Source organism: Hyaena hyaena, unplaced genomic scaffold (genome assembly GCF_003009895.1).
Source record: "Hyaena hyaena isolate Hyena2069 unplaced genomic scaffold, ASM300989v1 scaffold_51, whole genome shotgun sequence".
NCBI classification, from domain to species: domain Eukaryota; kingdom Metazoa; phylum Chordata; class Mammalia; order Carnivora; family Hyaenidae; genus Hyaena; species Hyaena hyaena.
The window spans coordinates 2,012,234-2,028,132 of NW_024080683.1; the positions used below are offsets into that span (position 1 = coordinate 2,012,234).

Here is a 15,899-nt window from a genome sequence, read left to right on the forward strand (position 1 = left end):
TCTAGTTCAAAATGGTCTGATGGGCGGGCTTGCTGCCACCCGTAACCGGAGTCCAGTAGGCGGGTGGCTGCAAGGGGTTGTGTCCCGCAGCTCAACTTTCTATCTTTGGCTCAGCCGTGGTCAGCCTGTGACCCCCGTCTGACACAGTGGCCCTGAAGCGCACCAGTGAGGACACGGGAGCCACAGGGAAAGGCGTGGACACCCGAGTAACATGGCGCCCTGTCAGGCTGAAGAAAAGAGGAAAACGGTACCTGCTAGAGAAGTTGAGGCAATTCCGATGGAAGAGTTTGGGGAAAATTAGGAAGAATGTAGAACAATCAGCGAATGAAGATGAGTGAAGCAATGGATGATGCTGGGAAAGATGAAATAGAACGGGCAACCTAAGGACAAGTCCGCTGCGTACTTGTGTGTTTAACCCCCCGGGTCAGCCTCACCACGGAAGCCCTGAACATGGACTTCTCAAAAGACGATGTACTTCTACAGGGAGAGAAGACAGGGACCAGGGGTGCAGACAAGTCCCCCCCATCTGCAATGCCTACAACTAAGAGATGAAAGGGAACAAATAAAACCCACAATAGAAACCCCAATCAGTATTTAAAAAGGCAGTGAAGCTGAAAAAAGGGGAAGTAGTTCCTTCCCAGCAGGGCGAAGCAGGGATGTGGAGGGGTGCGCAGAGGAACACTGGCTGCCTTGGCTCCACTCTATTCTAATTTTAAAATGATGTATTTTTGTTTAGTCTGGTGGATGGAAGAAATAGGGTGTTTTCCTCCTTGTGGTGAACATGCCCTTTATACGGAAAACACAAGTTCCCAATGTGTTCGTCTGGCTGTGGTGTTGGCTTTTCTGCACTGACCTCCTCACCTCATCCCCCCGCCACCCTGAGACCCGGCGGGGTTGCGGAGAAGGATCCCCGAGTTACAGGCATGGGCTCCTCTGCTTCTGGGCCAGGGCTCCCTGTTCCAGTATGTCGGGGGGGGGGGGGGGGGGGTCTTGCAATGAGTCAGCCAACCGTTCCTCATTGTTGAACAGCCAAGCACAGTTTTAAAATTCCAACATCCTACCTGCACTTCAATTTAAATTTCTGCACTAACAAATTTACATCTCCTTTCTTCTAACTCAAGCTCTGTCAAGTCTTCAACTACTCAAGGGAAAGTCCTAAGGAACAAAGTCTGATCACAGGGAGCTATTTACTGGGAAGGCTAGGCTCCCAAAATAGGGACACTTTCCCGGTGACCTTGACCTTCACACGGCCGCCACTGTGACCCCCTCATTCTTGCAGCACATTTCCCCTCAGGAGCCTGATCTTAACTTCAGCAACATGATTCATTTTCACCTCACTGCTCCCAAGACTCCCCTGGGCTCCTTTTCCTCTGCCCTGTCTTCCTACAAGGTCTCCAAGTCCCACCTCCTCCCTGAAGCCCTCTCAGACTACTGCTCAAGAAGATACCTTCTCCCCTGAATGCTTCTCCTTTGAATGTATTTGGTTGGTCCTGCTGTATATGAAAGTTAAACCTTTCATGTTACGGCCTCACATCTGATTTGCTCAGCACTCAAGAAGACAAAAGACATGGCTGGGATTAAAAAAAAAAAAGACCATTTTTAGAAACTGTTTTATAAACAGACCCTTGTACAAAGAAGAAGCACATATACAGAGCACCCAGATTCCCGGGGAGGCGGGCCCTAGCCCTTCTTTCCCGCTCTGGGAAAAGAGAACAGGAAAAATGATTTCATCTCATTCTGAGTGGTTTCCACTATGCGGCCAGTTTTTCAAGCAGTGTTTCAATTCCTTTGCTGGTATTTTTGTTTTTCTGCAATGCGGGAATCAGGCCTTTCAGTCCGGCCTTGACTTGGTTTGCAACTTCCTGATCAGAGCTCTGGAGAAGGCTGAGGAGAGAAAACAACGATTAACCAACAAAAAAATTACATTTCGCAAAACCCCCTAATTGTCTGCCAACACTATCTCCACCCAAGGTCGAAAACCATCCAGAGATGTGTGAGACAAGTCTGATAATGGGAGATACTTCTTTTTAACTCACCAGATGAATGATGGCGGCTGGGAGCCTACATTCTGAAACCACATAAATAGAGAATGCTTTATACTCCTGCTGGCAGATCCACAGGACTCCGTTCTGTACAGAGCTGGTCCTACATTCACGGATTATCTCAGGACTAACACCCGCTCGGAAAACGTGTTCAGTGCATGCACTCCGTCTCCTGTTCCCTACCCAGCGGAAACTCCAGAACAGACACCTTATGCTCTATTTCTCTAGTTCACGGTTCCACGGGGCACCGCGCACGGCCGAGAATGTCCCTGAGGGGCCCGTTAGCACTAGTGAATGGGGCCCACGGAGAAAGGGGGGGAGGGCCTGAAAGGAAAGCAGCGGACAGCCTTTTGACTAAACTCTGTAGTGAAAACATCGGACGAGGAGCTTAACGGCCTAGATTTGAAATCTGCCTCGGCCACTCGGTAACTGTGCATCCAAGAGCGTGCTATTTAAAATCTCTAAGACCGTTTCCTGACCTACAAATGGGGTCAACAACACAAGCCATCTCCTACCAGAGAGATTTCTCAAGGCTCCAATGATTTCGTACCCGAGGCCCCAGGCCAGGGCAGGTGCTCCGTAGGAAGCACTTCCTAAACGTGAGCCCTTAAAACAGACACCCCAGTCTACTTGGCTTCCCAGAACACTGCTGGAGCGCGCCACCCCCACAAGGGAATGGGGTCCTGGAGGCTCGTTACGAGACCCCTTTCTCTTTACACAGGGGCTGGGGCACAGGCCCCCGACTGCAGGACACCAGGGCTGAGTTCCCTGCTCCCCGCTTCTTCACGATCACACGTAATGCTGACCTCAGAAGCAAATCCAAGAAACAAACCTCACAGCATTTCCCGATGTCCCCGGTCCCAACCACTTCCAACATGCCCATAAAGAGGAAGGGAAGGCAGCAGCACCACGCAGCATCCAGCTGTCGGCGGGGGACAAGGCACAGCTTGCACTTGCAAAGCTGCACAGTAAAGTACCCTTTTAAAAGATTTGAGACTCACCGGGTAGTTTGTGGTTAAGCACACACTCACATAATGCACAGACGTAACAGTGTTTACTGAGCACATGCACTGGGCATAAAGCTAAGCAGTTTACATACACCATCTCATACGGTCTGCATAACAACCTATGATAATTACTAACCCAATTTTACAACCAAGAAAATGAAGGTTCAGAGTAGCTGAGTGATGTGCCCAAGACTACGCAGCGAGCTGGGATCGGAGCCCAGGCGGCGCGTCTAGAGCCGGTGATGATCTAAATGCTAGAGAATTCTGCTTCCCGGAGTCATTTTTCAGACAGCATCCACAGCTGATACACTTTTCTCACCCAGGATGCCTTTTCACTTATTGTAAAAAAAAAAAAAAAAAAAAAAGTATGTGTGTGGGGGAAATACCGCACAAGTCTTAAGTAAAATATACAAGCAGAGAATTTTACCAAACAAGTCAAGTGCATGACAATGTTCTGAAACCACTAAAACTGATTATTGTATTAATTGTTAGGTTATCTGTAGTTCAACTTCCCTTCAGAACCTCAAATATCTTACATGCTGGTGTTCTTCCTTCTAATGTCTGAAGTCTGCCCAAGTGGAGCCTTGTGGATGAGAACTCTTTACAAATCAATTTCATGGCAGGGTGGAAATTTTTAGTTAATTGAGTGTTAATGACAGAGTATGTCAGTAGGTGTTAACACTCCAAACGTCTGGTAAAGAAACTCATACTTAAAAAGCTCATGTTTCAGCTAATGGGTTCTGGCTGTTCAACTTCAACTGGAAAATTAATTTTTATGAGAAATGAACGAATCGGTCTGCACCACCCATCTATTTGGAGATCCTGATGCACCTGAAGTAACGAATGTCTACATGGACCGTGTTTAGGAGTGTACGTGTACCACAATCAACTTGCAGACAGAATAAAGAGTTCTCACTTTTACGAAAAATACAGATAAAGTTGCACTGTGTGTTGCGTGTGAGATATGGTGGGAAATTCCAACTAAGACTGGTATCCCCTTCTCCAAACCTCGGTAACACAGCAGGAGAAAAAAAATCAGCAGTGACTGCCTCACAACGGCAAACAAACCTATTTTAAATGAATGCTGTTAAAAGAAGGGTTTCAGATCCAGGAACAGAAAGGATGTAAGTTTCAATGACCTGTGAATTATAAACTCGACGTCAGTCTGGAGAACAACAGACAAGTTGAGCACACGCCTCAATTCACAAATCATCAATCAGTATTCTGTCCTTTTAATTAGACACAAACAATTAGCATGCAGACTTCAGGAGCAAATGCTCCCAGAATCCTTTTAAGAGTACTTGAAAATAATGAAAGAAAAAATTACATGTGCAGTCAGTCATGATTTAAAAAGCAACTTAGCCAGTTTTCATAGGGAAAAGACTCATTCGTTAATAAGAATGCAGTTACAATTTTGGTCAAAACCATAAATGTGGTGAAACGATCAAAAGATACAAGCACTGTATGACCTCTTATTTATATGCAGAGTCTAATTTACAATAAAAACAAAAACAAAACAAAACCAAGCCAAGCTCATAAATACAGAGAACAGATCGGTGGCTGCCAGAGGCAGGAACGGTGTACGTATGAGGGGGGAGAGGGATCAAAAAGCAAAATAAGAAGAAGAAGATAAAGAAAACAAAACTTTAAGAAGAGGAAAAAACAAAACAACAGAAAGCGCGATGGTCTCTTAGGGACGGCGTAAATGGGATGCGACAGCCTTACAGGGAAAAGGACCGGGTGAGGAGATGTGACGTTAGCTGGACTAAGGGCTCATTACTTCAGAGCATATAGTTTAAGCCCAACAAATGTGAAATGCCAATAGGTGAACCAGTTGCTATAGATCCTTTTTTTTTTTTTTTTGAGATAGGTAATTAATACACCAATTAATCCCACCCTGAGTGAGGGGAGCGATGGCCCGCTAGGAATACCATGGGAGGGGCTTCTGCATGAACAGGCATCAGGAGGAGGAGCCTGTAGGGATGAAGGCTCCCAAGGTACGTACCTAGAAAGAATGATGGCACCTCGATTCACACCAGCCCAGGACCTCAGGTTCTTCATACCAACACTCTCTACAAGTGTTTTTGCAAAACAACCTGAAAAGTTGAAAAACATACTGAAACTTAGTGAACATCATACCAAGATTTCAACTCCCAATCTCCTTCTCTACTGCCCTTAAATCTGCAAATATTCTAAGAAAAAAGTGACTCAGTCTCCCTTAACACTAAAAGTTCCAGCTCTGATTTATTTAACGTGTTCTTTAATTTTTTTTAATGTTTATTTTTGAAAGAAAGCCAGAGGGAGAGAGGGAGAGGGAAAGAGGGGGGGTGAGAGGGAGAAAGAGAAAGAGAGAGAGAGAGAGAGAGCGAAAGTGCATGAGTGCTGAAAGGGTGGAGTGAGATGGAGACACAGAATCTGAAGCGCGCTCCAGGCTCCAGACTCTGAGCTGTCAGCATAGAGCCTGACTCTGGGACTCGAACTCATGAGCTGTGAGATCATGACCTGAGTCGAAGTCAGGTGCTTAACCGAATGAGCCACGTGGGTGCACCTATTTAATGTGTTTCTAACACAGCCATTTCTTTCAACTTTGGTCCAGGTCTTAGACTATGTTTGGAAGTAATTACTCAAGACAAACAATGAATTCTTCTAAAATGCGTACTTGGTCATGCCTGCATCTCTCTGTACAATTTAAGGATTTAACCCTGACCTGAAAGGTATTCAGGAAGTAAATGTTTGACAGCAGCCCCTCATGCTTGGATGAAATCTGGTTCTCCCTTATGAAAAATGCTCACTCAGGAGGTGCCATGAATACCCCAGTGGTCCATGACTACTGTGGCCGACGCCTGGGGACTTCTGTCTACAAGGCTGGCCATTCGCCCACCAGAAGTATTCTTCATCTTGTGTTAGGATTCTGTTCATAATCATCAGGTTCCCACGTTCCTGGTATACCTTCTTCACTGTGCCATCTAAGTGTATGGAACTAATTCTTGGGCAAAGTAAAAATTCTGGAAGCTAGGATTCAGTACAGATGGAAGTATGGGCAAACCTGTCTTGAAGGTAAGTATCTTGGGTAGTTGCATGTATAATTTCCTAAGAAGACACTCGAATGTGAGGGACTTTAAAAGCCAAGAGGCCTAGGGTTATTTAGCTCTTTATAGCACACGTCAAAGGACAGCCATCAGCCAGTGAGGCAGATGGTGTTCTCCAAAGGCGACCAACCACGACAGCATCCCTGTCCTGTGTGCTCTTCTAGAATGCTGCCTGCCCACCACCACCCAGAGGTGGGATCCATGTCTTCCTGTGAACTCTGGTGGCCTCTGTGTCTGACTTAACCAAGAGAGAATGGAAAGTGATGTGAAGTAACTTCTGAGGCTAAATCACAAAAGCAACGCACACCTGCTTTCTTCTCTTGAGGCCCAAGCACCACTGTGAGGAAGCGTGAGCAGCCCGGACTTGTCAGCCGCCAGCCATCATCCAAGGGGACAGACACTCCTCCGACCCCAAGCCGCGCTGCCACAGATGACCGTGAGGAGGGCAAACCCAAACCCCGACCAGATGCTGTTTGAGAACCACCGAGTTTTGGGGCGGGCTGCTACATGGTGACAGGTGACCCAGTCAGCCTGCCATGCTCGTTCAGAGATCCACAACCATGAGCAACACGGCAGGTCCACACAGCCGCGTTACAAGGCTATGTCACCGAATCAGGGACAAACGTCACCTGAGAAGTCTTTGGGTTTTAACAGGAAGTCAGACAACTTTCCTTACATAAACTAATTTCAACAGCGCACCAAATTCTTAATAATGAAAAAGATGATGCAGTACATTTTTTCCTTCAAAGTGTGTGACAAGCTGTCTCCTTTACCAAAGTTTGCAGTGCAAAACAGCCCCGTCTATAATCTCAAAGGGAGAGTGCAAAGCGACAGCTCTACTACTGTACTGACGGCCCCGCCAGCCACTGAACTGCCAACTTGCCTCAGGATGGAAATTCACGGTCTGTCACTCCGTCCAGATACAAGGATAGAAAGCCCGGACTGTTCTCAGTGCGGGGAGAGCTCTGTAGTGGCTACGACACCGGATGGAGCTCGAATGTAGTAACAGAAGGTCTGGTCCAGGACAGGCCCGAGACCGGAAGGGAAGGCGGTCTTTAGAGACAGAAACCGCTGTCCTCCGGAACGCTGACCTTCTGCAGAGCAACGGCCGAGCCCGGGCTTGCTCTGTGGTCACGTGTATTTCCCATGCCAAACAGGCATCAGCTCAAAATTCTGATGAGGGTGGTTTTCTTCTGCTTATCTTTCCCTCCAAGCGAGGGATAAATATGCTTTCCAAGTGGGGTAGTGAGACTCACAATCTTCCCCCTTCCCACCCTCATCCCCCCAAAGAACGGAATGGCATTTGAGGACACTGGCCAAGCCAGGTTCAAAGTCTGAAGCGGCAAGGGAGGGAAGGCAGTGAGGGAGGGTGGGAGTGAAAAAGGAAATGAAAGGATCCTGGGACATAAAGTTCCAGCATTTACTACAGTATTGTTTGCAACCACTAAATTCGCTCTGGCTCATGGACATCACGTGTAAACACTCAGCAAACTTAACCCGAGCATAAATGGCCGGCACAGAGTCGAGGCAGGTGAGGAATTACTGTAATTCCACAGGAGGTATGAGCAAAGGTCACGCTTCACAGCCTACCTTCTCTTCCACTTTCCTTCATCTCTTTATCTTGTTCTATCAGCCACTTCAGAACAAGGTGTCCGGCAGGATGCTCGGCGACGTGCAGCTGTGGGGGGGGGGGGGGGAGGCAGGACTGAGCCCTCGGGCTTCAGCCACGCCCTGGCCTGCAGTCCAGGCTCCCCCACCACACACTCAGCTAAGCTCAAAGTCAACAGTGCTCAGGAGGGAGGTCATCATCGAGAGTGACCACGAACACCGAACACCGGGTGGGACCAGAAACGCAGCCCAGCCCCCAGGCCGAGAGGAAGGTGGATGCCGCTAGCAGAGCCACTAAAAAGCACCCAGGGCTCGGCCTCATGGGTTCCCACCTGAGCAGCACCCGCGCGGGGCTCACCCCAGGAGCGGGCCGGCCTCTGCTCGGGCTGCAGGACGCAGTTTGGAGGGGCCCGCGAGCCTGTGGCGCCAAGTGTGGCAGCAGCAACACCGAGGGCTGGCGCGAGTGAGGCTTCAGTACCAACCGAGGGTCTCTCCTTACCGAGCACGGGGGACAACGGGCTCGATCGCTCCCAGAGGAAACTCCCTGTGCCTACGGCCTCCGCTCTGGCCCGGGACCCGCGTCAGGAAGTAGCAGGCTCCCCCGCACGAGGGCCCTGCACACTCGGACTTCCGCCTCCCCTTCCCTCTGCTGGCTCATCTCCCCTGAGCCCTCTGTCCCCCACAAGCCGAGCCCTTCCCTCCTTCCCTCTGCAGCCCATGCTCGACTCCCCACCACGCCACACAGAGCCGCGCGCCTCCGGCCTCGGGGCGGCCCCAGAGAGCCCCTACATGTCCCTCGCATATTCGTCTAATGGTGTGTTCGGCAAAACAGCAAGCTTTGGGGGTGGGGGGACAGTGCTGCGCACTGCCCAGCACAGATGGGGGCCGCAGATGGAGGCCCCGAGGTGTAAGCAAGGCAGAATCTGCCCAGGGCCACGCGGGCAGGAGCTCGCAGAAGGAGCAGCCTCTTTCCAAGAGCGGGACTCTGGGGAGCCGTAGGGTGAGTGAGGCTTGCTACAGGGCCAGCACAGCAGAGTGGGGACACGGGTGGCATCCGGGCTGAGGGCAGAGGCAGTACACACGCAGAGAGGTGCAAAACTCCACAGTAAATTCAGAACAGATTTAGGAGCACAGAAGACGCGAGGCAGGTGGCCTGGGGAGGGTCACGGACAGCGGGGAGCCGCACTACAAAGGCTGTTCTGACTGCAGGAGACAGGTGGGCCCGCAAGTTCTGAGAAACGCAGCGCTGTAAGGACGCCCTATTCTGAGCGCACAGCGATCAGATGCGCTGCGGGTCTGGGCTGAGGAGAGGCGGTTAGCCCGAGAGCGGTCTTCTCGGCCGCGTCCTCGGTGCCCGGGGTCTCTCCACCTGTCCCCTGAGCGCAAGTTACCTCTCCATCCTGGCCGCCTGGGTGTAGCTCGGCCGCCGCCAGGCTGGCGATGGCGTGCATGGCGGGCTGGGCGTCCCCGACGGCCGCTCCCAGGATGCCGGGCACCAGCACGCACGCAGACTTCTCCAGCACCAGCTCGCCGGCGTGTCCTTGCAGGTAGCTGAGCAGAGCCGGAGACACAGACTCCAGGAGCTCGCGCCGGCGGATCGCGGGGTCCTTCTTACTGTAGGAAGGAATGTGGGGAAAGAGGCACTCAGGTGACACAGACGGCCAAGGAAGTACAGTGATCTGATGATCACAAAAACCTCGACGGGCTTCAAACAGTCTTCGTCAGGGGCGCTAAGTCGGTGAAGCGTCCGACTTCGGCTCAGGTCATGATCTCACAATTTGTGGGTCTGAGCCCTGAGCTGGGCTCTGTGCTGACAGCTCGGAGCCTGGAGCCGGCTTCAGATTCCGTGTGTGTCTCTCTCTGCCCCTCTGCACTCACTCATACACACAGACTCTCTCAAAAATAAATAAACCTTAAAAAAATTTTTTTAAAAACAGTCTTTGTCAAACTTAATATAATCGTGTGTCTGTTGTGCGTGCAGGCAGTAAGCAATTTATGGGTGGGACACCTGTCCTCCATCTTTGTGCCTCCAGGATGTGGACAGAGCCAGTCACAGAACCAGCACTGAGGAAGTGAACCTCGCCTGATATAATATCAGAACAGCCCAAACCAATCCAGAACCCAAACAACAACAAATTAGAAGAGAGGATCAGACTACTGTACGGACTCCACTCTCCAGAATATTTAATTATGTGATACCAATTGCTTTAAAAATAAAGCAAAACTGGGGCACCTGGGTGGCTCAGTTGACTGAGCATCTGACTTTGGCTCAGGTCATGATCTCACAGTCTGTGGGTTTGAGTCCCACATCAGGCTCCGTGCTGACAGCTCAGAGCCTGGAGCTGCTTCGATTCTCTGTCCCTCTCTCGCTCTGCCTCTCCCTGGCTCATGCTCTGTCTCTCTCCCTCTCAGGAATAAATAAAACATTAAAAAAAAAAAAACTACAATAAAATGAAGTAGAACTGAGGATGGGGAGGATGGCGGAAAGGACCCTGAGCCCCCATGTCCCATGGATACACCTAGATAACACGCACAGCAGGGTGGGTAACCCAGAGAACGACCAGAGGACTGGCAGAACAGAGTCTAAACCGCTAAATATAAAGAAGCTGTAATGACGAGGTCAGGAAGGGTGAAGACGTGGTTTGGGAGCTGAAAGGACCCCAGGACTGTCCGCGGGAGGGAGGGATTTGCAGTGGGTGTGGAGAAGGGAGAGAAACAGCCCGTCCCGCGGGCACCCCCTGTACAGGGTGTCCGCAGGGGGAGACGAATCCCTGTAACACGTCTCAGCGGGGCATAGTCTCAGGAGTCCTTATAATCAGTGGGGCTTAACTCCTGGGACCTTAAAAATATCAGCGTGCTTGGCTCTGGGAGCGCTGGGAGGGTGACAGAAACCGGAGTCCCTGCCTTAAGGAGACGGGTGACACAGGCCTGTGGAGGCGGGGGGCACAGAAGCAGCAGCCTGCGAAGCCCGGGGTCCGCGGGGGGAACCTGCTTACTCCTCTCACGGCCTGTGACGGAGGGGCAGGGATCTTTGGGAGGCTTCTACAGTACGGAAGACGCGGGAGGGCGTCCCTTGCCTTTCCTGTCCCCTGGCCAAGACACCGGGACACCTGCGGGAAGGGCACCCACAGCACGCGTCCACCTGACTTGCTAACAGCGCCCCGCCCCCGCACTTCTGTGGACACGCCCCCTCCCCCCCACCCCCAAGAGACCTGCGTGACCCTTGCTAACACCACAGGCTCCGGCGTGTTCTCCTGCAGACCTCCCTCCTCCCATAAGCTCTTGGCCGAGAGACCATCCGAAGCAGTGCCTCGAGCTGCGGCCACGTGCGAGCAGCCCTGACGGGCCCGCACCGCTGCGCAGCGATTGGCGCCCTGGGGAGAGGGGAGCTTAGCCACACACAGGCCCGGGCAGCTCCAGCAGGCTCCGGGGAAGACCTCGGTGTGGCGGCGGGCCCGCCCAACGAAAGCTTCTCAGGGGACAACGCGGGGACAGCACCACCGCAGGTCGGTGCTACTGCATGGCGGCAGATACCTGGGCCAACACCAATCAAGCCCAAGGCGGCCCCACGCTGGCCCACCATCGCAGGGAGCAAACACACGAAGGGAGCCGCTGCACACACTGGGATGAAGGGCACACTGGCTAAGCCACAGCAGCAGGGTGCGCGCAACACAACACAGGGCACCCCGGAAGTGCCAGGTTCTGGTAACCGGCGGGCACTGCACTGCCGGACCTCTTCCCAATGCACTGCCTCCAGGAGCAGCAGATGTAGTGGACTTTCTTAACACCAAGAAACAGGCACAGGGAGTTAGAGAAAATAAGGAGACAGAAGAATATGTCCCAAATGAGAGAACAAGACAAAATCAGCAAGAGACCTACTAATGGGGTCTGATAGAGAATTTCAAGTAATGGTCATAAAGATACCGAACTGAGAACAGAGTGGAGGATATAAGTAAGACCCCCAACAAAGAGATAGAAAACGTAAAACAGAACCAATCAGAGAGGAAGGATTCAATAACTGAAATTAAAAAATACACTAGAGGAAACAGACTAGAGGAAGCAGAAGGTATCAGCAACCTGGAGGACACAGGAATGGAAAGCAAACAAGCTGAACAGGAGAGAAAAAAGCAATAAGAAGAAATGAAAATAGATTAAGAGAAGCCGTGACATCACCAAGTGTAATAATAACTGCATTATAAAGAGTCCAGAAAGAGAGAGAAAAAGGGGCAGAAAACTTACTTGAAGAACTAACAGCTGAAAACTTTCCAAATCCAGGAAAGGACACGGATACCCAGATCCAGGAGGTACAGAGAGCTCCCAACAAAATCGACCCAAGTAGGTCTGCACCAAGACACACAAGAGTTACAATGGCAAAATGTGGTGTCAGAGAATTTTCAAAGAAACAAGAGAAAAGAAAACATGTACATACAAGGAAGCCCCATCAGGCTCTCAGCTGATTTTTCATCAGAAACTTTGCAGGCCAGAAGGGAATGGCATGATATATTCAAAGTTTGGAAATAAAAAAACCTGTAGCCAACATACTCTATCCAGCAAGGATATCATTCAGAATAGAGTTTCCCAGACAAACAAAACTTAAAGGAATTCATCACCACTAAACCAGCCCTGCAAGAAATGCTAAAAGAGACAGAATATGAGTGGAAAGGAAAGACCATAAGCAAGGAATAAGAAAAGGAAGAAACATAAAGGCAGTAAAATTAAGTATATTTATAAAAACCAGTTGAGGGAGTCACAAAATAAAAGGATATAAAGTATGACACCCTATATCTAAAAACAAAAAAGGGAGGGAGGAGAAAAGTAAAAATTAAGTGCTTTTAGAATGGGTTTAACCTTAAGTAACCATCAACTTAACAGACTGCTATATGCATAAGATGTCATACATAAACCTAATGACAACCACAATTCAAACACTGGTAATAGATATGAATAAAATAAAGAAAAAACAGATCCAAGTACATCACACTACAGGAAGCCAGCAAACCGTGAGAGAAAAGAGCAAGAGAAGGAACAGAGAACTGCAAAACAATCATAAAACAAAATGGCAATAAGTACATACCAATCAATATTTACTATGAATGCTAATGGATTAAACACTGCAATCAAAGACATAAGGTGACAGAATGGATAAAAAAAGATTCATCTATATGCTGCCTACAAGACTCATTTCAGACCTAAAGACACATGCACAATGAAAATGAAGGGATGGAGAAGCATGATTTATCAATGAAATTGAAGTAAAAATATAGCTAGGAAAGCAATACTTATATTGGATGAAACAGACTTTAAAACTTACAAGACTGTAACAAAGACACGTAAGGATACTATATAATTAAAGGGACAATCCAACCAGAAGAGATAACAACTGTAAATATCCACACACCCAATGTGGAAGTACTCAAATACAGAGAGCAGTTAATGACAGACATAGAGAAAGTAATCAGTAATAATACATTAATAACAGGGGACTTTAACAACCCATTTATGTTAACAGACAGATCATCTAAACAGAAAATCAAGAAAACAATGTCTTTGAATAACACATTGGACCAGATGGCTTTAACATATATATTTAGAACATTCCATCCTGAAACAATAGACTACACATTCTATTCAAGTTTATATGATCTATTCTCCAGAATATAGCGTATTAAGCCATAAAACAAGTCTCAACAAATTCAAAAAGACTGATGTCACATACTGAGTATCTTTTCTGACCACAATGCTATGAAATTAGGAATCAACCACAAGAAAAGGCAGTAAAGAACACAAATAGATGCAGAATAAATAACATGCTACAAAGAATGAATGAGTCAACCAAGAAATCAAGGAGGAAATTAAAAAATTCATGCAGACAAATGAAAATGAAGACACAACAATCCAAAATCTTCAAGAATCAGCAAAAGTGGTTCCAAGAGGGAAATATACAGCAATACAGGCATACCCCAAGAAGCAAGAAAAATCTCAAATAATCTAACTTTACACCTAAAGGAGCTATAAAAGAACAATAAACAAAACCCAAAACCAGTAGCAAGAAGGAAATAATAAACATGAAAGCAGAAATAAACAAAATAGAAACTAAAAAAACCCAATAAAACCAGGAGCTTGTTCTTTGAAAAGATGAACAAAAATGATAAACCTTTAGGCAGACTCAAACAAAATCAGAAATGAAAAAGGAGACATAACAACTGACACCACAGAAATACAGAGGGTTACAAGAGAATAATATAAAAAATTCTATGCCCACAAATTAGACAACCTAGAAGAAATGGATAAATTCCTAGAAACATATAACCTTCCAAAACCAAATCTGGAAGAAATGGAAAATTTGAACAGGAGGATTACCAGCAATTTGAAATTGAAGCAGTGATCAAAAAACTTCCAACAAAGTCCAAGATGAATTCTTCACAGGTGAATTCTACCAAATATTTAATGAAGAGTTAATACTTATTCTTTTCAAACTACTCCAAAAAATAGAAGAAGGAACGCTTCTAAATTCATTTTATGAGGCCAGCATTACTCGACAGCAAATCAGATAAAGGCACGACAAAAAAAGAAAGAGCATCACAGGCCAATTATCTCTGATAAACACAGATGCAAAAACCCTCAACAAAACAACAAACCAAACCCAATAATGCATTAAAAAAATCATTCCCCACAATCAAGTGCGATGTATTCTTAGGATGCAAGGGTGGCTCAATATTCACAAATCAATCAAAATAATACATCAACAAGAGAAAAGATAAAAACTATACAATCATTTCAATAAATGCAGAAAAACAGCTGACAAAATACAATAGCCTTTCATGACAGAAACTCTCAACAAGGCAGGTTTAGAGGGAACTTATCTCAAGATAATAAAGGCCACATAGGAAAAACCCAAGGCTAACCTCATCATCAATGATGAAAAACCGATCTTCCCGAAGATCAGGAACAAGACAATGATGTCCACCCTCACCACTTTTATTCAACAGAGTACTGGGAAGTCCTCGCCACAGCCATGAGACAACAATAAAGAAATAAAAGGAATCCAAATTGGTAAGGAAAGAGTATAACTAGCACTAACTTCAGAGGATATGATACTATATGGAGTAAACCCTAAAGACTCTAGCAAAAAACTACCAGAACTGATAAATGAATTAAGGTCACAGGATGCAAAATCAATAATCAGAAATCCATTGTATTTCTTTTTTTTAAAAAAAACATTTATTCATTTTTGAGAGAAATGGAGCGCGAGTAGGGGAGGGTCAGAGAGAGAGGGAGACACAGAATCCAAAGCAGGCTCCAGGCTCTGAGCTGTCAGCACAGAGTCAAACCCATGAGCGGTGAGATTATGACCTGAGCCAAAGTCAGACGCTTAACCGACTGAGCCACCCAAGCGCCCCTGCATTTCTATACACTAACAATAAAGTAGCAAAAAGAGAAGTTAAGAAAACAATTCCATTTACAATTGCACCAAAAAGAATACCTAGGAATAAACTCCATTAAGGAGGTGAAAGACCTATACTCTGAAAACTATATAACACTGCTGAAAAAACTGAAGACACAAATAAATGAAAAAACACTTCGTGCGGGGCGCCTGGGTGGCTTAGTCGGTTAAGCGTCCGACTTTCGCTTAGGTCATGATCTCGCGGTTCGTGGGTTCGAGCCCCGTGTGGGGCTCTGTGCTGACTGCCAGCTCAGAGCCTGGAGCCTATTTCGGAGTCTGTATCTCCCTCTCTCTCTGACCCTCCCCTGCTCACGCTCTCTCTCTCTCTCCTAGAAATAAATTTTAAAAATCTTAAAAAAAAAAAAAAAGAAAGAAAAAACATTTCGTGCTCATGGATTAGAACAAAAATTGTTAAGATGTCCATGCTACCCAAATCAATCTGCAGATTTAAGTAATCCCCATCAAAATACTGATAGCATTTCCCCCAGAATTTGAATAAATAATCCTAAAATTTGTATGGAACTACGAAAGACCCTGAATAGCCAAAGCAATCTTGAAATAGAACACAGCTGGAGGTAATCACAATCCCAGATTGCAAGATATACTACAAAGTGGTAGTAATCAAAACAGTATGGTGCAGGCACAAAAACAGACACATACATCAATGGAACAGGATAGAGAGCCTAGAAATAAACCCACAATTATATGG

General features: G+C 47.3%; 1 protein-coding gene across 2 annotated transcripts in view; it reads right to left on the bottom strand.

The window, feature by feature from the left end:
• Window positions 1–1,596: 1,596 nt before the first annotated feature.
• The window catches only part of PUM3 (pumilio RNA binding family member 3), a 50,625-nt gene continuing 36,322 nt past the window's right edge, over window positions 1,597–15,899 (bottom strand). For both annotated transcript variants that reach the window (XM_039230853.1, XM_039230852.1), the window contains 4 exons: window positions 9,138–9,360; window positions 7,729–7,816; window positions 5,055–5,145; window positions 1,597–1,884 (listed from right to left, as the gene is read on the bottom strand). In XM_039230853.1, the coding sequence (XP_039086784.1) occupies window positions 1,752–1,884; window positions 5,055–5,145; window positions 7,729–7,816; window positions 9,138–9,360 (535 nt within the window). In that variant the 3' untranslated portion in view covers window positions 1,597–1,751. The remainder of the gene's footprint in view (window positions 1,885–5,054; window positions 5,146–7,728; window positions 7,817–9,137; window positions 9,361–15,899) is intronic.